The sequence below is a fragment of the Strix aluco genome, chromosome 17 (assembly GCF_031877795.1).
Source record: "Strix aluco isolate bStrAlu1 chromosome 17, bStrAlu1.hap1, whole genome shotgun sequence".
Lineage (NCBI taxonomy): Eukaryota > Metazoa > Chordata > Aves > Strigiformes > Strigidae > Strix > Strix aluco.
Window position 1 is genome coordinate 9,110,592 of NC_133947.1, and position 21,787 is coordinate 9,132,378.

Genomic DNA, 21,787 nt, shown 5'->3' on the forward strand with positions numbered 1-21,787 from the left:
TTTCACAGTTTACTTTCAACATTAAAATCTACATATTCTAGAAATACTCTTCCAGAGACAGTGCATACATAAAAAACTTCCCATGCCTTTTCTCTCTTAACAGATATACAAAATGTTCACGATAGCTTTCTACCTTCCTCCCCAAACCTGAGTAAAGCTTATTAACTTTCATAATTTGTAGTATTTTTAGTTTAGCTTATAGAGGTTTGGAAAAAAAAGTAACTCATGTTAATACTAGTTTAAAATACCCTCAAAAATTAATAAAGAAACTGAGAATAGTTACGTGTCTCTTACAGGCCTCAAACCAAACTGTAACTACACTTCAGCTTTCCAGAGCACACACAGCAGTGAGTTGTTTTCAGTATACTTACTCACAAACATATTTGAAAATCCAGACTCTATCTAGTTCTTATTTTATATTCTACTGACTATAAAAATTAGAAGAGAGTACACAGTTGAATTTTGCTACCTTCACATGGAAAACTCTGTATAAGCCGTCCCCATAGATGTTTCTGTAAAACCAAGTGTCAGCTCTGCCTCCACCCATATAGTATTGGATCCCTAGTTGAATGGTAGATCAGTAAATAATTCAGAGGTATCTTTACTGTAACTGATAAGCACATCAAAGTTAGTATCATTAGCCAAGATACTAAAGTCAGCATATCTAGTTTATACAAACACAAGAAGCAACTCTACCTGTATTTGTGTTGTGTTTTTAAGATAATATCTCATTTTATCACCATGTGTAAGAAGTCAGAAACTAAAATACCTCCCAAAATTCTGAAAGACTTCAGCATATAAAATTTCTATGAAAATCTGATATTGCACTCACTGTGAGCAAATGCACATTCAATGTTCCTTTGATATTCTGGACAAATATCTGTATCTTTTTCTCCCCTGCTCTAACAGCGAGCCTAAACTGTGCTTTTCTTAGCTTTGGGCTATTGCTTTTTTGTTGTGACATCTCCACAGTGAATGCTTTTCATTCCTATTGATACTTTGAATGATATTTATGCAGGGTGCATATCATTCACTTACCCTTAAGCATTTGTTTTCTGTTGCATACATCTACCACAGTTATTGCATTGCAAAGCTCACATTTAATCTGCTGTCCATTTTCCTTTAACTTACTGTTTTATGGCAGAGGACTTTAATTTGAATGGGCATTTCTTATGCTTAGATCAGGTCTCATTTTATCGGTCATCTTCTAAGTGTGTTTCTCTACAATACAAGCAACAGCCAGAAGCAGACCAGTCCTTTTTATCTATTGGGTCTCTGAACAACTTTTACAAAATCTCATGGCTCATAGTTCCTGTAGCAAGTAAATCTTCATGAAAGTAAGGGACAGTGCTGGGTATTAAAAAAAAAAACAACCCAAACAACAAAAACCCCAACAAAACACGGAGAACTTCAAGTGCTCACCCTGTTTTGACCAGCTGTAGCAGAGAATAGTTACACTACACATGCTGTGCCCAAGACATAATTGTCAAAAAATCACCTACATAAGGTCTTCTTTTTGAAGTCTTTGTTCCCATTCTGTGATTACTTAGTTTAAAAAAAAAAACCCAAAACCCTAATTTTTATTCTTTCACAACTGTACTATTATCATAGTTGAACATAGCTTCCCCTTGTCCAAAAAAAAAAAAGCTTGGACAATTTTAACCCTTCAAAGTCACATGGCACCCAGACAAGTCTCCTTGTAGCCATCCTTCCAATTAGCTTCACCTCTCTGTAGCATTCATAATTCCTCCCCTAGATGCCCTGCAGTTCTCTCTCTTGATAATAGATTTAGCCAAGAAACAAGAGGAAGTAAATTGCGTTATGTTTCACTTGGAATACCTGTGAACAGTTTTGAATTTTAGCAGTTACAATCAACACCTAGATACTAGAAGCCTATGGTACAATTAACTTGAAGGAAAACTTTTTTCTGCACCAATAACATGTATTATTCTACTTACTCCAGTCTTCAGGCAAAGATTGGTATTTGTAGAAAAAATGCATTGTTAATGTCACAGCCCAGACATCAAAAGCACAGATTATAGTGAAGTACATTGTTCTTCCAGATGTACATGATCTGCCAAGATGTCATTTTCAACAGCTGATATTTAAAAGCAGGATGTAGTTGAAAAACTGAGTTACATGACATAAATGCACATGCTTACTAATCAATCTTAAGGAAGAAAAAAAAGAAAAAACCCACATCTCGTGCCTGTCAATAGTTGGATGCAAATCAAAGAATCACTTTAGGCATTTGGTTTGGTTTTTTTGGTTGCGTTTTTTTTTTTTTTGAGTTGAATTTTAGTCCTCAATCAAACGTCGTGCTGTGCCAGTCTGAGCAGGCTACTGAGTCACATCATTCAAAGAAAGTAGGACAAAAATATCACTGAATGCTGATCCCCCATTGAAAATATGCCACAGTCCCTCATTCTCCTTATACATTTCACTTCTGTAATTAAATAGTACCCGTAGAAATATACCACCTCCATTAGAGAGCTATATTACTCAAAATCATTTCCTGAGCACTAAGCCTGCAACGCACCAAATCGTCAAGAACAGTTTAGCAAAAACATAACGTCATATATGCACATGACTTTCAACTGATACAGTTAGAAAGCACTGAAACTCTGCAGGAAATGAAATTCTCTAACAAAAAATGGACCTTCTGAAAAGCACACTCAAAATTTCATGCTTATGCTCTAGTTACCAAACAACTGGACGTGTTTGCAAGCTACTACTTTTAAAACCTGCCTGCTGCGATGCTGAAACCAGAGTTCATTTATTTCACTTTTGTAAACCTCCACTCCTTCTTTTAAATGTCTATTGCCAGAGAATTTCACAGTGAAAGGGGAGCAAAGCCCAACTTCTGTGTTGCAAATATGAACTCATTAGTTTATGCAATATACCAGCTTAAACATTCAAATGGATTTTACAGTGACGCTGCCTGATCTGACTGAACACACAACCATTCATGTACTTGATCTTCTCTTAAGCTTCATTTTGGATAAATGTGCAAAGAACTTTTTCAAGAGAAAAGCCCTAATTTCTGTTCATTGTAGGTGTGAGGCTGGATCCAGTCGGCCAAGATTCTTACAAGCATTCATATTTGCCACGCAGGTTTTTTAAAATGTCACAAAAAATCTAAACGCAGTAAACGAAATAATAAAAAATAGTACCAGAAAATTGCACAAGTGTTACTAACAAGCTGTTCTCGGGCTTGGTTCTAATATTAAAGTGACTGAAAAGCTAGGTGCATGCAATGCTGCCCATCACTGTTTTTCTGTAAGAAAAAAACAAAAGACAAAGACGAGACTTAGATTTACTCCCTCAAGGTTAGGAAGGTGCCACTTTTAAACGGTCACTGAGAGTTCGGGTCCACGCTTAGCTCCAAGCGGAACCCTGAGGAGGGCAGGAGCGCGGCCGAGGGATCTCGCAGAGGAAGCTCCTTCCCAGGCGCGGGGGCAGGAGGCGCGGGGGCAGGAGGCGCGGGGGCAGGAGGCGCGGGGGCAGGAGGCGCGGGGGCAGGAGGCGCGGGGGCGGGGAGCGCAGCGGGAGGCCCCGGCCCGCCGGAGCCCCGTGGCACTGCCGTGCCGCTGCGGGGGGTGGCGGCGCCCCGCACCCCCCGCCCCCGCGGGACGAAGGAGGTGAGGGGGGCTCCCTCAGCGCCGGGAGAAAGGGGAAGGCGGGCAGAGCGGAGCGGCCGGCCAGCCCGCAGCTTGTTGCGGGAGGGGAGCGGGGAAGGGGAAGCTCCGACCCAGGGAGAGGGGAGGCGGAGGGCAGCGCTCCCCCCGCAGGGCCCTCGGCAGCTGGGGCGCACACACGCCGCGGGGCTGGGGCTGGGGGGGAGCAGAATCAGGCGGCAGCGGAGAGGGGGTGAGGGAAGGAGCGCTCCCCGCCTTAGCGCCGGGGCAGAGCCGAGCCCAGCCGGGCCAGGCGGCTGCCCCTCACCTGGTAGATGGCGGCCCAGCTGGCGGCCTGGTCGAGCCGGTGGAACTCCTTCTCGATCTCCATGGTGGGGGCGCCGCGCCCGGCCTGGCCCCCCAGCGCCGCTCCCACCCGCCGCTCCGGCAGCTCCGGCTGCTCCCGAGGCCGCGGCTCCCCGCTCTGCATGTCACCCCTCCCTTCACCCCGCCGGAACTACGCAGCCCGCCCCGGCGACGCGACGTCCGGGGCGGCCGCGGGGCCTGCGGGGCGGCGGGAGAGGCGGCGGCCTGCGGAGGGGCTGTGGCGGGCGCTGCCCGCTCGCCTCAGGCCGGGGAGGCAGCGCCGTCCTCCCGCCGGGGCGCGGCTGCCCCTCGGCCCCCTCAGCCGGCAGAGAGCCGCTGTGGGCGGCAAACGGGGCGGGCTCGGGGGCCGCCAGCGCCGCCGTCCCGGCCGGGGCCGCACTGACAGGTAGGGCGGCCCCGGCAGGGTGAGGGGCCGCAGGCTGGAGGTGGCGGCGGGGGGTCCCGGCCTGTGCGCGGCACCGGGACACAGCAGACGGGGCCCTCGGTTGTAGCTCCTCGGGCCCCAGGCTGGCGTCCCGTGGTTTCGGGGCCGCGAGGAAGGGCTTGAGCCACGTTTTCGAGCTCTTCGTCTGCGGCAAGTGGGTCAGAAATTTCTAAAAATTCTCATGCGGCCACAGGATTGCAGAGGAAGGGCTGTAAGGAGAGCGGCGGGCTGGCAGCAGGTGCCTGGTGTGGCAGCGCAGGGTGCTTGGGTGTATGTGCGTGTGCTCCCCTCAGAGTTGGGGAAGACCTCTCTCCTTGTAGTCAGAAGATGGAGAGTTTATTTTTTGCTCTTAGGCAGTCTGTAGAATGAAATGTATTTGTCAGTTGTCCCATACCCTTTGATTTAAAGGAATGTGTGATGGGACAAGCTCTGAGTGGAGTTTGATCATCAGTCCTCAGCTGGATTCCTACTCTGAAATGGCCATTACTATCAAGGTGCTATAGTCTTATCCCAGGAGGTAAACATTTGTGGTTTTATCCCACCCTTTTCATAAGGCCATTCATTCGTAGCCTACAAATCTCATTAGAGAGCCAACGTCTTTCTTCCTGAGTTTAAAGAGCAGATGTTCCAAACATATGGACATAGTTATCCCATGTATAATGCTAGAGCATACTTTGTTTCCAAAGCACGGATTTTACTCCTCATGTCAGCCAGCTCCTGTTTGTCAGATTACTATTTCTCAGGCTTTTAGAGCATACTATTACTGAGGGCTGGTGCAGACTTGGCATACCTGGTATCTCTGCGGCATGAATGCTGACCCAAAATAAGGTTGTGAGGGTGGGTGTGTAGGACTGACATTTTTCATCAGTGAATTTGATGACAAACACTCTAAGTACAGCATGGATTGAAAGCTGAGAGTGGTAGAGTTCTCAACAGGCAAGATGGTATCAGTGTTGCTGAAGACAGAAGTATTTCATAGCTTAGCTGCAGCCCTTGCACCACTTAGCTGTTCCTGCTGGCAGAAGCTTTTCCATTGCTTTTCCTAATTGTTCTGCTGTGCTCTTTTTGGAAGAGGCTTCCTTTCAGTGTTCAGCCCCAGAATGCCACCCTGTTCGAGACTGGCTTATTAGGCTACTTAAGTGCAAATGGATGCTCTCTGAGAAGAGAGAACTAGTCAGAGATGTGAGCTGAGGGGTGCAGAATTTTGGGGGAGGGTTAATAGTAACACCCTAAAGGGAAGCTGTGGAAAGCATCTTAATAGGATAAACGACTTAGCCTAGGTAAACAATGAGACATTATTCTCTAGTCAGCTGCTGCACATAGCATAGAGGCATTAGCAGATGGTATTAAAAAGATTTTTTGCCTTTCTTACTGCACGGGCTTTCTCTTGACCTGATTTTTGGAACTAGGCAGATGCTGTATTAGTCCCGTGAATGAAAGGGTTTCCACCTATTGAGGCTTGCTTCTATATTACTAGAAGCAGCAGATGGGGGACTGCATCTTCTCTCCCAGTCTGGCTGCTCTGAGGCAGTATCCTTATCTGGAGTCCATTTTTAACCTACTGGACCTGGGAACATAACAACAAATTAAACAACTTTGCTGCTTTCCTCTTTCCCTGTGATTTCAGGGTCAGGAATTATGAACGTATGTGGGGAGTCTTGCTGTGTTTCAGTGATTCCGCACTGAAAGATGAGTCTTCATAGTGTCTCCAAAGGGCAGTTCCTGTGGCTGGCCATTTTTCATGCAGGCATAAACCTGATCCTACCTAGAAGAGGTCAAAGTTTGTGATGCTACAGCTAAATGCAACTGAATTACTGCAGTGCATATGCATTTTATAAAGGAAGATAGCATACAATCTTTTATGCTTGTGTCACCTGAATGCACGTAGTAAATAAAATCAGTACAAGTTCTTCAGTCAATGATTCATCAGCAATATATTCTGCTAAGTGTGTACTGTTGTCACAGAAATAATTGCCTTGAATAACAAAAACTCATATATTGCCCTGACAAATTGGTATTCGGCTGACAATTTCATATAGTAACCCAGAAGATAAGAGATTATAAAAATTGCCAGTGTATCTTACATTTCTTCACAAATCTGTCTATCACAGTTGCAGTATGTGTGACCAATAACATTTTAAAATGTGTCAGTCAGGTTCAATGAATGATTTTATTAAATAACTGGAAATTTTGAAGGGGATAGATGATGTTATAAATACTTGCTTTTACCTATATATGCCTATAAAAAGAAGTAAGAAACAATTTGCAGCAGTGATACACATGGTGACTCCTGTTTCAGAAAAGCACAACTAATTGGTGCATATGCTATTGAATTCTGTTGGCTTTATTTTTACGTACAATTTCAGCAATAGTACATCCAATGACATCCACAGCTAAAAAACTGAGACCCTTACAATATACAGTTAGGTACTAGTTTGTGTCAAATAATAAGCTTCATCTCTTTGGCACCTTGTGGTGCTACAGCAATGTAAAGGGCACGTCAGCCACTTTGTGGAACCATCAAGTGCGTTCTGAAGGTGAGAATTCTGGAATTCCTCCTACTGAGTGGGGAAGAGCACTCCACCTTTTTCTTTGTAACTGTTGTAGGGGCTTGTAGTGATTTTTACTTGTCCTCTAATACATACTAGGCTCTAGCTACCCACAAAACAATGTGAAATAGCCTGGCCCTGAGTTTAAAAATGAACATTAGCAGAACAATGAAACCAACTCTATTACTTTTCATTCATTTGAAACCCATAAAATGACTTATTCAGTCTAATCACGTTAAAGTCTTTAATTTGCCTTTCTGCTAGCAATATTCAGCATTTTGAGATGACCTAGTTTAAAAGAGCCAATGTCATAAATCATCATTGAAGTGTTTGCAAATATGATACATATTGTTCCTTCACTGTTTGTTTTTCGAATGCAACTTTGTAGTTACATTAAGCCAGTTCTAGCAGGCTGCATCTCCGTTTAGAACTGGGAAGTTTGTCATTCACATTTGACACACTTAATGCTGTTGCACTGTACATATTTGTATCATCTCTATTTAGCAGAAATATAATCTCGTGTGGAACAGCTCAGACTTGGATCCTCTAGTATGTTCTTTTGGTGTTTCATCGCAGCCATTCCTTGTTCCGATTTTCTCTTAAAGCATTCAGGATTGTTGCTGGGGAAAGTTCAGTTCTGTCCTGATTTTCCTCTCACTAATATTACATCATCACACAAGGCTCTAATGATTCACATGTTATGCCTTGGTTACTCTTAAGTACCTGTAAGTTCATGAGCAAAATCCAGTGCAATTGAACATTGTCACATGGTGTAAATAGAGTGGTTTGCTTCTGATTTTGTTCTGATGTTAGCATCAGTTTTAATGTGATAAAACTATTCTTGATTTATGTTACTGTATGCAAGATCAGGATCAAGCCGGTATATTCTAACTTGGTATGATTTCTGTGGTAAAATTGTACATTAGCTTGTAATTTTTTAATACTAAGGTTACATACACAAATTAATACTCAGGCTCACGTAACTTTGAAGCTTCTTGAAGAGTTAAGCGGTTAAGAGTGGAACTTACAAAAGATAGCATGCTTAGTGGAGACTCAGGATGAGAGACTACAATAGAAAGTAGCAGAAATAGGAAGCTATTAAATATTTTAGTTCATATACTCTGAGAGGGTTAGGCATCTAAGTCAAGGGTTCAGGGAGCTATGTATCTCTGAATTCACAGATCTGAGCTGCCTTCAGGAGTGAGATGCACAAGCCAGATTACTTTTTTAATAGAAAGAAAGAAAATGTCGTAAGGAACATGGGTTAAGGACAAAATTACTATAGCCCAAGTCTTAGGCAACTCATCAGAAAGGACAGTCAGATTCTAGTCACGCTGGTGGTGAATGTCTGTGCAAAAGAGTTTCATATACATAAGGGAGGCTAAAAGATCTGCGCACCAGACTCCATGACCTCATGGTTAGGGAAGTGCTGAGATGTGAAAGATGTGTTTCCTTCAGGCAGAGGCAAGAGTTGAACACAGGTCTGCCACATCCTGGTGTAGTAAGAGATCTAACCACTGAGGTGTTAGTTGAAAGGTGATTCCCATCCACAGCTCCTTTCTTTGTTTTCAGAATGTGGTCTACTGGTGCCTTGAGTCTGTCTTCAGGACCAGGTTTCTCAAGGAACGTAAGTGTGGAGAAACTATTTGGGAGCTGGAGGCTTACAGGAAAGAGAGAAGCTAATTTAGACAACTGTGTCAGAACTGAGGGAATTTTGTGCATGCTAAGAGTTCAAGTAGAGAATATTAGACTCAAAGTTTTAGGCCAGTGACCTAAGAGACCTTGTAATTTAGCAAAGGATTTGTATTGTACTAGGCACTGCACAGGGACACTGTAATAGGACGCTGGTGTCAGAAACCATTCACAATTTACCAGAGATGATGCAATGACATGGCTTGGCTATTGTGATTTGAACAGTGGTAGAATCAGTGTTGAGCTTCAGTCTGGCTTGTAACCCTGTATCCTCTCTATCCTTCTCAAATCAAAGGAATAATTTTCCTTATCTGGCTTTCCTGGTGCCTGTCTCTTTATGCCAAGATAAAAGAACAAGTGTTTGCTGGGAAGAGGATGCTGAAATAAACTTTTACCAAAAATGTCATCACAGAGGGCCAATAGAAAAGTTGAATTAGTCAGTGAATCTCACGGGGGTTTTTTCTTGTTTTTTTTTTTTTTTTTTTAAAAAAAAAAAGCTAAAAAGTGTTTGCATAGTTGGTTAGTGCTGAATTCCTAGAAAACTATACAGGGTAGGATGAGAGGGAGGGGTGTAGTATTTCTTCTGGAATTCCTGCTGGTGTCCTTATCCCGCAGTGCTAAATAAGTCCCCAACAAGAAAAGGACGGAGAATCTTAAAATTATCTGGCTCAATGGACAGTGAAGCTCTCCATGGTGTGAAAGTCATATGGGAACTAATTAGAATTTTGCTCTTTCTGTGAGACCAGGAGTCAGGATGACTATCTGTTTCTTCAGTGACTAATGTCTTTTGCATTTAGAAGTAAAGATGCTTCAAGTTATTTTGTCACAGTTCCTTCAGATCGAGGGATGAGAATGTGAGTATAAAAGGTTGTAATGGGTGTATGTCTGTACGTCTAGCGAGAGATCTAGTTGTATGTAGCCACCTTGGATCTGCAGTGCCCCAGAAAAATCAGGAACCAAGATTCCTGATCTTGGTTTATTCTTTCTGTGTTCTTTCATAGTTAGAGAAAGAGACATTAAAATACTCACGCTCAAGTGTGTTAAACTATAGGGAAGAAAGGCTCAATACTGAATCTGTTAGGGAGAATGCTTGACATCTTTTTGATGAGGACAGCTTCTTTCTGAAACATGTTAGGAGAGGTGGCATCACTTCCCTGCAGAGTAATCGCTCCTGTGAGTTCTAATCTGTGTCAAGGAAGTGTTCTACTTGGCCTTGTTTCCTAATGAGAACAGATGATAGAGACTGGACTTTGTGCAAAAGTGGAGATAAACTGAGGATAGTGGGAGTACAAGAGTGTGAGAAACCAAACTGTGGTTTGTAAGTGTGCAACAGAAAATTTCATCTGATACGCAGATAATCAAAAACCCTTGCTCCAAAGCACTTCAGGACTGAGATTGGGAGATGGCCTTGAATCCCAAGTGCTACAGAACCACTGAAATTCCGTGGCATTAAAGCATCTTAGGTGATGGATACAGTGCAGTGCAAAACAAAGCCCTCGGTGGAAGGAGGAGAGCGCAGCTATGGAGAAGAACGGCGCATGGGTTCACACGCTTCGGATACCCAATCCTGCAGAATCGGCATCTGCACGGATGGCTGGGAAGGGGGCTGACGTGGCAGTGGCCTGGTTCGTTAGGCCCTGCCTTGCCTAATCAGCTAGAGAGCAGCAGCAGCCGTCAGGGTTGGTTTCAGCCGAGTTGGTGGGTAGAGGCAGCCTGTTGGGAGTTTACGGGAACTGGGTGGTTTTACACCATGGCTGGGACCAACCTGACCCAGGAATTCAGCGGGATCGGGAACAAAAGCTGCAGAGTGGAAAAGGAGGATAGATAATAGTGGTGAAGAGAAGATGACAAAATATATATATATAAAGATTAAAACTTATTAAAGATCAAAACTAGATTTAGAAGCAAGGCCGGTTTTGTGAGGAGTGGGTCCGGGAAGTGACGTCACGCTGTGTCAGCGCTTTGGATGGCGCCATCTACCGGCGGCGTCTCGCGCCCCTGAGCTGTCAGAGCTGAGGGAGCTGGCGGTGTTTGTGCTCCGGACGCCACATCTTTGTGCTAATTTTGTCTTCAGGGCTGTCGGTAACATCGCAACCGCCGGTCAGCCTCATCTTGAGTTTCAGAGGGATAACTTCAACGTGTCGTCACAGGATTCACGCATCGGCGTGGGGCTCAGTAGCCGCTTTCCTCAGCCCAACGCACTGCATGACGCTCACCTCAAACCTGAGTGATTTAACTGGGCCCAAAAATGATCTCTGATAAAGAGCCCATTGAGAGAAAATTACCTGTAGCAGCAGGAAATGCCTGCACCATTAAAAGTAACCGCTTGGTGTCACTCTTTTCCATAGTTAATACTGTGTGACGGTAATGGAATACTTAAACCGTTTACTCCGTCGGTGTCTCCTTTTGGAAGCATTATTGTAGACAACTGGGTAGGAGCAGAGCTGCTCAGGTAATGAAACAGATGTCTTCTTTGAAATGAACTGTTTTCTGTTATGATAACTATATCAATATCCTGTATTACTCATTGCAGCACCTCCAAGGACGAGGCTGAAATTCAGAATCTGAGTAGTTGTGGGCAGAGGTACTTGCAGAAAGCTGCAGTGCTGCTGCAGGTCATAACTACTTATTTCTTGGCTTCAAAACAAGTACAAGAGCAATTGCTGCCTTCTGTATGAAACTATGACCATCATTTTTCATTTTATGAAAAAGAGAAAATTTAGCACGAAATTATTGTTTCAGCGATGCTATAGGGTCTCATGCATAGATGGTCTTATGCATAGACTGTCCCTTTCTAAATGAGGCTCTACATGAAAGCAGGATGAAAACAGCACCCTTGACCATTTAAACAGGAAATAATTATAGTTCTGTTTTATTTTCCTTCAGTATAGGGTCTCAAAACTGTTGGTGTATTTTTGAAAACTTTGCTATAAATGTCCATGAAAGGTTATCGAAATTGAGTCATTTAACTTTTCACACTCTTACTTTCCATTCCTCACTGTGAAGATGCACTTTTCCACTGGCAAAATATTTCAGTCTAAAATGCTTCTGCAGGGAAAATTGACCCTTGCATAACTTGGCTTGTTTTGAAAGATTTTTTTTTCAGTCACTTCTGAACTATTTCCTTCTTGACAGGAAGCAGTACAAATTTGAAAAATAAATTCTTGTAACACAATCTAATGATGATTAGGATAGAATAGAATGGGTAATAGGAATGTCTGGATTGGAATTTTTATGAAAAGGTCTATTTTCATTACATTTCCAGTCCTGGCTTGCAATGTAAAGAGGGTAAATTAATCTCTGGATTTATAATTTCAGTTGAAGCCAAAAGGGGCAATACCTGTTTACCCTAATGCTGAATTGGACTCGACAGGCTCCACGCTTTTGGATGCCTGTCCCAGTAGGATCAAAGGTCTTAAATATATTCTAGTCAAGATTATGGGCTGAAAAGGGCCTCCAGGATCCTAGAGACCTATGCCCTACAAACGTGTGCAACCATTTAATAGATATTTAGTCCTCAAATTGCACTCTCCATACAGATCCAGAGCAGCAAACCATTTCCTAACAGCCTATATGAAATTTATGATCTACCTTACAAAATACTAAAAGTTGCAAAATCCACAAATCATTGCAGGAAAAAACCAGAAGAGATTAAAAGCATCGCTAGTGACTGAGATCCTTATAATAATGAAAGATTAGGTAACTGAAAATCTTCTGTGTTCCCAGGACACAGCCATTCTTGCACTTTAGAGAGGAAGGCAGTCCCTCTCCAAAATAATTCCAACCTGTGTAGCATGAGGCACATTGCTTTTTCATCCCGATATACTCTGATTCAGAGTTTTTGGCTGGTAAACTGTCCATTAGAACCTGGCACTTGAAAAGAAAATGAGAATCCAAAAGAAAGGGTTGGATCTTGTTACTTATTCCACTTCATAAAAAAAGAAAGTGCTTGTCCGAACTCAAACACAGGTTTCCTCTCTTCATTCTCCATAGTTCAAAGCAACTTGTTGAAGAAAGTTGCAAATACTCAAAATGTGTTATATGGAGTGGCAAGGTATGTGACTCTTCATGACATAGGTGCCACGTTAGCTGTCAGGCTTACTCTTTAGCTGTTAGGAAACAGAAGTCCTCCTCTGGGACTGGATAACCAGAATGCTGTTAGCAGGACTGCGATACAAAAACTGTGCTTACTGTCTCTCTTCAAAGAGAGTAAGAATAACTTTTTTTTTTGCAAGTTACATCAGTTTACACTAAACTAGCCTTAAGAAATAGTCTGTCGGAATTCTGCATGAGAAGAAAAGAAGGGATATCTACCTATTATCTGTACACTGAAGTTTCAGCCATCAGTGATGGTGTGACCTATGGGGGAAGTGTGCAATGTATATGCATGTACATGCACCTTTTGCTGCTTATGATATTTTTCAGCCTTCATGGGTTTTGCAGAATGTGTTGAAGGGTAATATCATGCTGTAGCAGAAGCAGCTAGTAATTTGTAAGGCAGTCATAGCTGCTAAGGACCATTGGATGGCACTATTGTCCGTACTGCTCATAGTAATCACAGCCCTGAGTAATTTTACTACTACTCATGAGAATTTTAAGTTGAGCAGCAACTAATAGGGAAATAGTTACTGGAAAGATTTTTTTATGGCTAATCTGATATTAATAAAATAAATTTACACTTGCAGAGCTGGCTTTAGTTTCACAGCATTAGATTTTAGGAAGTCTGTGTTGAAATCTTGCCAGGTTGCTTAGTTTTCTAAGTAAAGATCTCAAAATGCAGTTGATTCTGTCATGTGGGACTCAGGTACTGTGTGCTCTCTACTGTCATAAAAGATGTTATGAGTATGTTTTATGCTTTGTGCAATGTTTTATATCAATGAGAGAATGTTTTCAGCAACCCTTTCTTTAAATAATCCTTTTTCCTTACAGCAGATATGACATATCTGAGTTTGGAATCCCCTTCACCTGTGTATCCTAGGGCTACAGAATGGGTGAGTGCTTAAGTCCGCAGACCTATAGTCTTGCAAACATAATATTTTTCATCTCAAGTTGAAGGCACAACCGTTCAAGGGAATGTCTGCAGTTCATTCAAAGTTGTGGCTGCTGTTTTTACACATGCAAGGAAGCATAATCTTAAATTTGAGTTATTGATATGCCATTAATTTAATATTGAGGCAGGTATGTCATTGGTATCACTATGACCATAGCATGGCATTCAGTGCCAGCAAGCCAGTTGCAAATGTACCCGAGTTTCCTGTAGGGTTTTGCAGTCTGTTCTGAGTTCCTTGCTGCCAGTACACTTAGTTTGAAGCTAAGCGAATTATATACATGAACTGCTGACTAGACTTGAGGCTGTGTATCCAAACGCAAAGTGTTTGGCAGGAATATTGACCTAGCCTCACCTCCTTTGCCACCTGCTGCTGGTTTCTGTGGTATACCACCCCTTCAGCTGTGCCAGCCCAACTATTTATGCAGCTGCACTTGGAAATGGAGCTGGAAACATGTCTACTTAAAAAAAACAAACTTAGGTTTTCTTCTGTGTTAGTTTTAAGCAAGATCAGGTCTCCAGTGTAGTGAACCACATGGCTACATAAACAATTTTTCTAAAACAACAGAATACATTGATGCTGGGGCAGGAAGCTTACAGAAGACAAATATCAATACCATGAGCCAGTATTGCCACTAAAGACTCCACCTTGAGATACAACAACTAAATCTACGATTTCAGTGATTCACAGTAAACTGTGTTTTAAATTAAGATGTCATATTTTAAATTATTCTGTTTGGAGCTACTTCCATATACCATCTCCTGGTGGCACACAGACTTAGTATGGGCCCTGACAAGCGCAAGTAAACAGTTCTGAGCACAGCTCAATGTTGTGCTTACAACAAAAAAACTCCAACCCATAAGTAAGATCACAGTAGTGACAGAAAGTGCCTTATGTGGAAAGAGTGCCCTTAAATTCTTCTTACCTAGGAGTAGAATGAGACCTTCTAGCTTCAGGTAAGCCTCTAAGTGGAACAAATAGTGATAGGAAAATAAGATTACGTTCATTTTAACCAGTATTTCACTGAAACAATTGTGACTATTTTCATATTGTCCTCTAAAGACGAGTTATTTCTGGAGGCATATCTTACTTCTTTTCTAGTGTGTGACTTTTATTGCTCCTAATTTATTTCCCATAAAGGAAGAGAAGCTCAGATCAACTCCTTTTCGCTTAGTCCAAGAAGGGCTCAATAAAACTGCTTGAGAAACTAACACCACATTAGGGATGACAATAGGTAGATTTACACATTCTATTTCCCTGGCAGTGTACATAAACAAGTATTTTCAGCCGAAACATTTTTTTCCAAGTCAGATATAGTAAAAATTTCAAATCTGGCCTAGTTTGATAAGTAGACAAGCCAGAAAAATACTGCTGCGGGGGAGAGAAACCTCAGTGCATGGTTGGCCTTGGTGACTACCTGCCAGGAGAAAAGGGACCTATGAAACTTTCTTCTAACGTATTATCTGAATCTTATCTGCTCAAACACTTCAGAGTTCAGGAAGAGCAGCCAAAGTCAATTTTTGCTTAGAGTGTTTAAAACCGAAAATAAACAGAAGGGAGAAGTTGTGCATGTGCAGGAGGAGGTGTTGGGGTGGAGAATGGACAGGGTGGTGGGATTGGGGAGGGAATGTTTTAATCTACATTGACTCTTCTGAAATCCTCTTGGAAGTATATGCTGTTTCCTCAAATGACAATGAAATTGCATAATACATAATTGTGGTGGTGGAGAGCTGCTGGCATGTATCCAAGGGGCAATATTCTATCTGACCTCAACAGGTAGATGAAACAATAGTTAGTATAAATCAGAGAACAGCTTTGTCATTACTGTATGCTAGTTATCTGATTCTACAAAGCCTGAAAAATACCTTCTGAAATGTATAAAACAGAAACTGAATTTTGTCTGTTAATATTTTAAAATAAATTTTAAAAAAACCTTTGCTGACTGTGCAGTACTCCGAAGTCCCTGAAGTACTGTGAACCCTCACAGTGTGCACTGTTATGCTGGTCCAGACACAGGAACATTTTGTGAACTTACTCCTGTCTTGCTGTCTGAGAAGAGGTACCTTGATGTTGCTTTCATCCAAATCTGTCTGATGATTGAGAGATTAGTTATCTGCTCTGTGCCTCCACCCTCTTCACCTGAATCAGGTATTCTCAGCCCAACCATCAAACTAACTTAACCCTGTATTTAAATTGAAATGGTAGTATTTCATCTGAAAATTCTCTTTCAGTCTATTAACACCTTATTTTCTGAATGAAATGGCTTATAAAAGCTACATTGCTAATGCTCTTGGAATAGCTTGCTGTTTAGCAACCAGTCACCACCATTTTTTAGAGTTGCTCCGTTCCAAAGGAAGCTCCAAGAATGATTGTGCCTTGAGATGTAATATTGGTGCAGAGTACTAATTGATTGGCATCATCTGTTATGATGCAGCCCTGTCCCTTTGGTTATGTGTAACCTCCTCTGATTAAGAAAAAAGGGCAAAGTGCCAGTCCATACTTTACTACTTCTTCCCTATTGTGTGAATTGTATAGGGTAGCCTACAGAAATGCATTTTCTTGAACACGTTTTCAATGGATTGAGCAGGGATTCAAGAAGGAATTTTAATCTGTTATTTGAATTTATTTCAAGTATATGACATTTCTGTGACAAGTTGACCTGCTTAGTGGATGAGGGAAAGGCTGTCGATGTTGTCTACCTAGACTTCAGTAAAGCCTTTGACACCGTTTCCTACAGCATCCTCCTGGAGGAATTGGCTGCTCGTGGCTTAGACGGGCATAGTCTTTGCTGTGTATGAAGCTGGCTGGATGGCCAGGCCCGAAGAGTTGTGGTCAATAGAGTTAAATCCAGTTGGTGGCCGGTCACAAGTGGTGTTCCCCAGGGCTCAGTACTGGGGCCAGTTGTGTTTAGTATCTTTATCAATGACCTGGATGAGGGGATCGAGTGCACCCTCAGTACATTTGCAGATGACACCAAGTTGGGCAGGAGTGTTGATCTGCTTGAGGGTAGGGAGGCTCTGCAGAGGGATCTGGACGGGCTGGATTGATGGGCCGAGGCCAGCTGTATGAGGTTCAACAAGGCTGAGTGCTGGGTCCTGCACGTGGGTCACAACAACCCCCTGCAACGCTACAGGCCTGGGGAAGAGTGGCAGGAAAGTGGAAAAGGACCTGGGGGTGTTGGTCGACAGTCGGCTGAATATGAGCCAGCAGTGTGCCCAGGTGGCCAAGAAGGCCAACAGCATCCTGGCTTGTATCAGAAATAGGGTGACCAGCAGGACTAGGGCAGTGACTGTCCCCCTGTACTCGGCACTGGTGGGGCTGCACCTCGAATGCTGTGTTCAGTTTTGGGTCCCTCACTACAAGAAAGACATTGAGGTGCTGGAGCGTGGCCAAAGAAGAGCAACAAAGCTGGGGAGGGGTCTAGAGCACAAGTCTTAGGAGGAACGGCTGAGGGAACTGGGGGTGTTTAGCCTGGAGGAAAGGAGACTCAGGGGAGATCTTATTGCTCTCTACAACTACCTGAAAGGAGGTTGTAGCAAGGTGGGGGTCAGTCTCTTCTCCCAAGTAATAAGTGATAGGACAAGAGAAAATGGCCTCAAGTTGTGTCCAGGGAGGTTTAGATTGAATATTAGGAAAAATGTCTTCACCAAAAGGGTTGTCAAGCACAGGAACAGGCTGCCCAGGGAAGCAGTTGAGTCACCATCCCTGGAGGTATTTAAAAGACGTGTAGATGTGGTGCTCAGGGACATGGTTTAGTGGTGGACTTGGCAGTGTTGGGTTAATGGTTGGACCTCATGATCTTAAAGGTCTTTTCCAACATCAAAAATTCTGTGATTCTATGATTCTATATGAGAGAGAATTGAAGTGCTGTTACAAAATTAAAACATTGCTATATATTCTGCCTATGACTGTCTAGCAGCAGAGAGATCCACTTCTGTTCTTATTTAGGAGTGTAAATAATCTGTATGTCATTTTTATTGCAGAATTATGACAGTGTCTTGCCCACATTCTGCTTCTTCACATACCCTATGAAAACTAGGATTGGGACAAAACTTGCAGTTTGTGAATTCTATACAAACTGACTAGCCACAATTTGGCTTTATATTTCATGAAAGAGAAATAGTATTAAAGCTTGGTTGGAACAAATCTTGAGAGGTAGAATTAGGGATCAGCTATAGGAATGCTTCTGTCAGATGTTTGTCTATGAGATTCTCAAGCTGAGCTCTACAGAATATTGGGAGTGGAGGGGAGGAGAATATATTGTCAGAGTTGCTGGGAACAGAGTGCAGGATGTATCAAGGAGTTCAAGATAAAGCTAGGGCTAAGCAATGAATTTCCACTATTTTCCCTCTCATTACCTTCTCCCAGGTACATCTTCCATTCTCAGCTCAGCACCTTACAGCATTGATCTTTCATTATAGTATCTATGGGGATATCTCTCCTCATTAATGTGAGCACCACTGAGAAATCGGCTGGGGAGAAGAATACTGAGGACACAAAATGTGTTGGAGCAGGGAGTGAAAGCATTCAGATGAACCTAAACAGACCTAAATGGATGAAGATTTTTCTAATATTCTCAGACATTCTATTCCAGTGCTTCAATAGTTTCATTATTAGATATTTAATCCTAGTGACAAACCTACAAGCTCTATCCTTGCAGAAGACATCTTCAAATGAGGTTTTTTTCAGTGCTAAAACGAGTGGAAGGATTATGTATTTTTACATACCAGTAATGCTAAGTGATATTCCAAAGCTATTTTCATATGCTATTTTTACATTTTAAACATTTACATTTTACATTTTAAACATTTAAACAACAGCAGATACTTTGGGCATCCAAGTGCATATGTAAAATGTCCATGAAACTGGTTTGCAAACACATTGAGAAGCTGAATGTTACTGTATTATCTGCCATGTGCACATATGGACGTTAGTAAGTACCTGAGGTAGATGTAGAATGTGAGCATGTGCCAGCTGCATATGTAGTCAGAATAATGAAGGAATAGTTCTATATGGATTTTGAACTTACATTTGTGTGTTTGGCCTCTTTAAAAATCCGTTACTTTCTCTGTCTGTGGCATCAGGCAGTAACCGTACCACATATGAATCATTTTTGAGTGCTCTTGCTAAAGGATTAAATCACAAGCTCCTCTTACTTATAAAGAAGGAACTTCCATTAGGGATGAATCTCTCTTTTTAACTGATAAAAACAGGAGGAATATTTAACCAAACCAATTTATTCTAGTTCCTACAAAAAATACTGTCTGTGAAAACATAAAAGCACTTACAAAATGTCAACATTTCACTCCTATCTGCATGTAGATCAATATGAATGGGTCACAGTAACCTCTTAGAGAGCAGGTCTGCATGACAACCAAAACTAGTATGTATCTAAGGTTCTTAAAAAACCCACAGTCCTTTATCCATGGAGTATCTGCTCCCAACAAGATAATTTATATCAGGTCTGAATGATCTTGTATTAAGATGGCTTCTTTTAACTTTGCATTGCAGCAGAAGTGAAACTTTCATCAATAGACAGGCATATTTAATCTAGAAGTAAATATTCTGCATTGCTTGTTTCACTTCTTTGTCAGATGACTATCTTACTATGGTACTTTTAAACATTTTTAACAGGCACGAATGTGGGAAACGTTCTCAGATTGCATGTGTAATTTATCACCACTGTATGCAGTTAAGTTGTGCACATCTCTAGCTTGGGATAGCATTTTCGAAAGCTATTAACTAAGAAGTTTAAAAGACATGTCTGTACCGGCTGCTGATATGAATGGCAGAGATTCCAGCCTGACACAGGACCATGGAGCACACTTCTGCAGATGTGTTACTTGACAGCTCTAAATAATATAACTTAGGCGTAGCAAAGCTCCAGTAAGCCCTGCCTTCCTGCCCCATTTCTGGTTGCATCACATCTGTGCCATGATTCAGCACTGCTGTTTCTGGTTGGGGTGCTAGTACTCTGTCACACGTACATAGTCTTAGAAGTGTATGTAGCCTTTGTATGACATGAACATACCAGAAATTTGTTCAGAAATTAAAGATTCAGTATTAATGCTTTTGAAAAATCACAGGATAACTATGTAGAGTATCTTTGTGTGGTGTACTGAAAGTCTGAATCCAGATGGAAACTAAATGGTAAAACAAGTAAAAAGACCTTAAAGTATTATCCAGTCTTGATGTCTTGAAAAAAATTCTTGTTACCTAGATGCATAGTCCAGTAATACTGATCAGATTCCATGTACCCTGTGATTTGTGTTTAGCACCCTTGTAGTTTAATCAGAAGCCAGGAAAAGGTTGATGTACTGAAGATAGCTTTAATTTTAAAGTCTGAAATTAAATAGCAAAATCAGAAGAAATATGAATACTCGGGATTTAAATTTAGCTCCTACTCTTTGGCATGTTAGTTGAAAACTTAAATATGAAGATGTCAAATATAAAGTACATTGCAAAGACTTGGGTTTTCTGATTTTAAGTTGTTTTCTTCTGAAGGCTTTTCATTTGCTACTAATTTCAATTTCATATGCAAGACCAGATTCAGCAAAATATTTGTATGATATACACTCAGACTTAATAATGTGCCTAGCAGGTTTGCACAATTAGTCAAAATTCTGAAAATTAATTTGTCTATTTAATATTAATACAGAATACATACCCTAATTTTTTTCTCATCTACCATGTTCTATTATATACTAAGATACTGTACAGTACTGTTAAACATCACAGACAAATATAGTATTCAATAAAGAAGAAACAAGATGGAAAGATTTATCTGTTCTCCTACACCCAAAGGATCAAGCAGTTAAAATTATAATCAGATTGCTCTGAGTCTGATCTTTTACTGATGATGAATACTAGCTCAGTAAAACCTGGAAGTACACAGGATAAAAATCTGGCACAAATAAAACTCTTGAGTAGTTGTAAACAGTTCTTGTAAGTATTTCTTACCCAACAAACCTCAAATTCATAAACATTTGATAATTAATATTTCTCACAGCTCTCTATAGCATCTCTTTTTATTTCAGGTGCTGTAAAGGCACGAAGTATGTCACAGTTAAGATGTAGCCACATCACCCAGAGCAGTCAAGAATCACCATGTCTCATAAATTGTTGTCTGTGTGCTGAGCTGTAGTCACTGACCATGAAGTAATTTTTAGCCTGTCCCAATTCTGTAGTAAAATGTGTTCGATTAAATCACTGTGAAGGTTAAAGGTAGGGCCTAGTATTAAATTTTGGATGTCTAGGGCCTAGTCATTTGAGTTATCTTGATTGCATTCTTGTAGATTGGTGTAGACCTTTAATAGGAAATTAAATGGAAGGACCCTTTAAGGGACTTCTAAAAGACAATGCATAGTGACAGTCCACACGCACTTCTGAACTACTGATGGCTACTTAAATAAAGGGAGGGAGCAGTCATCTGCACACAGCTACAAGCTTTATTTTAGTTGTGTTATTTGCAGGACTCTAACAACTGAGATGGGAACTCTACAGGAGCACAGATTATTATCCCTTTGAAATTTGAAATGCACATTAAACAATCCAGGATTAACCAAAACTATGATAGTTTTAAAGTCTTAAATTTTCTAGTATGTGTATACAGACATCATTTTTGCTACCTGCCATCTGGAAATCTCTGGTATCGTTGCAGAGCTACGACTGTCTGGTTTACATTTTGTGGGGTTTGTATATAGTATAGTACCTTTTGCAAGATGTTTGCTGGATCAATTCCAGTTCTGTGTTCAAAGCTTTACACATAAGGAGATCACTGGGAAAACTGATGTTGTTCCTCTTGGTAATGGGGACAGAGATGCAAACTCTCACCTCTGCAGCAGCGGTCTCATGGGCTGCCTTCTAATGCTTAATACAGAATGCAGTTGTGACTGAGGCCTGTCCTGTGCTGAGTTATAATGAATACATCATATGCTGGTGGTGGCTGGTAATGTTAGATCTAATTTAAAGACTTCAATGTCTTAAGCTGCTATGCAGTATTTGCTGGCTTTTCTTGTTGCTTATTCCATACTAACAGCTGTAATGTTGTGATTTACAGCAATGTTGGTT

The 21,787-nt window shown here is 41.6% G+C and overlaps 1 protein-coding gene and 1 long non-coding RNA gene across 7 annotated transcripts in view; one reads left to right on the forward strand and one right to left on the reverse strand.

The window, feature by feature from the left end:
- PTPN1 (protein tyrosine phosphatase non-receptor type 1) overlaps window positions 1-4,122 on the reverse strand; it is a 45,520-nt gene extending 41,398 nt beyond the window's left edge. For 2 of the 6 annotated variants that reach the window (XM_074843209.1, XM_074843204.1), the window contains exons 1-2: window positions 3,946-4,077; window positions 3,174-3,277 (exon numbers count right to left, since the gene is read on the reverse strand). Coding sequence is in view for 2 of the 6 variants with exons in the window: in XM_074843203.1 (XP_074699304.1) it covers window positions 3,946-4,107 (162 nt within the window). In the remaining 4 variants the exon portion in view is untranslated. Of the gene's footprint in view, window positions 1-3,173; window positions 3,278-3,945 lie in introns of all 6 variants that reach the window. The other 4 variants (XM_074843203.1, XM_074843202.1, XM_074843206.1 and 1 more) reach the window with 4 other exon arrangements.
- Window positions 4,123-13,332: 9,210 nt separating this feature from the next.
- Window positions 13,333-21,787, forward strand: part of LOC141931277 (uncharacterized) — a 146,422-nt gene continuing 137,967 nt past the window's right edge. The window contains exon 1 of the long non-coding RNA XR_012625536.1: window positions 13,333-13,660. This is a non-coding gene — a long non-coding RNA (uncharacterized LOC141931277). The remainder of the gene's footprint in view (window positions 13,661-21,787) is intronic.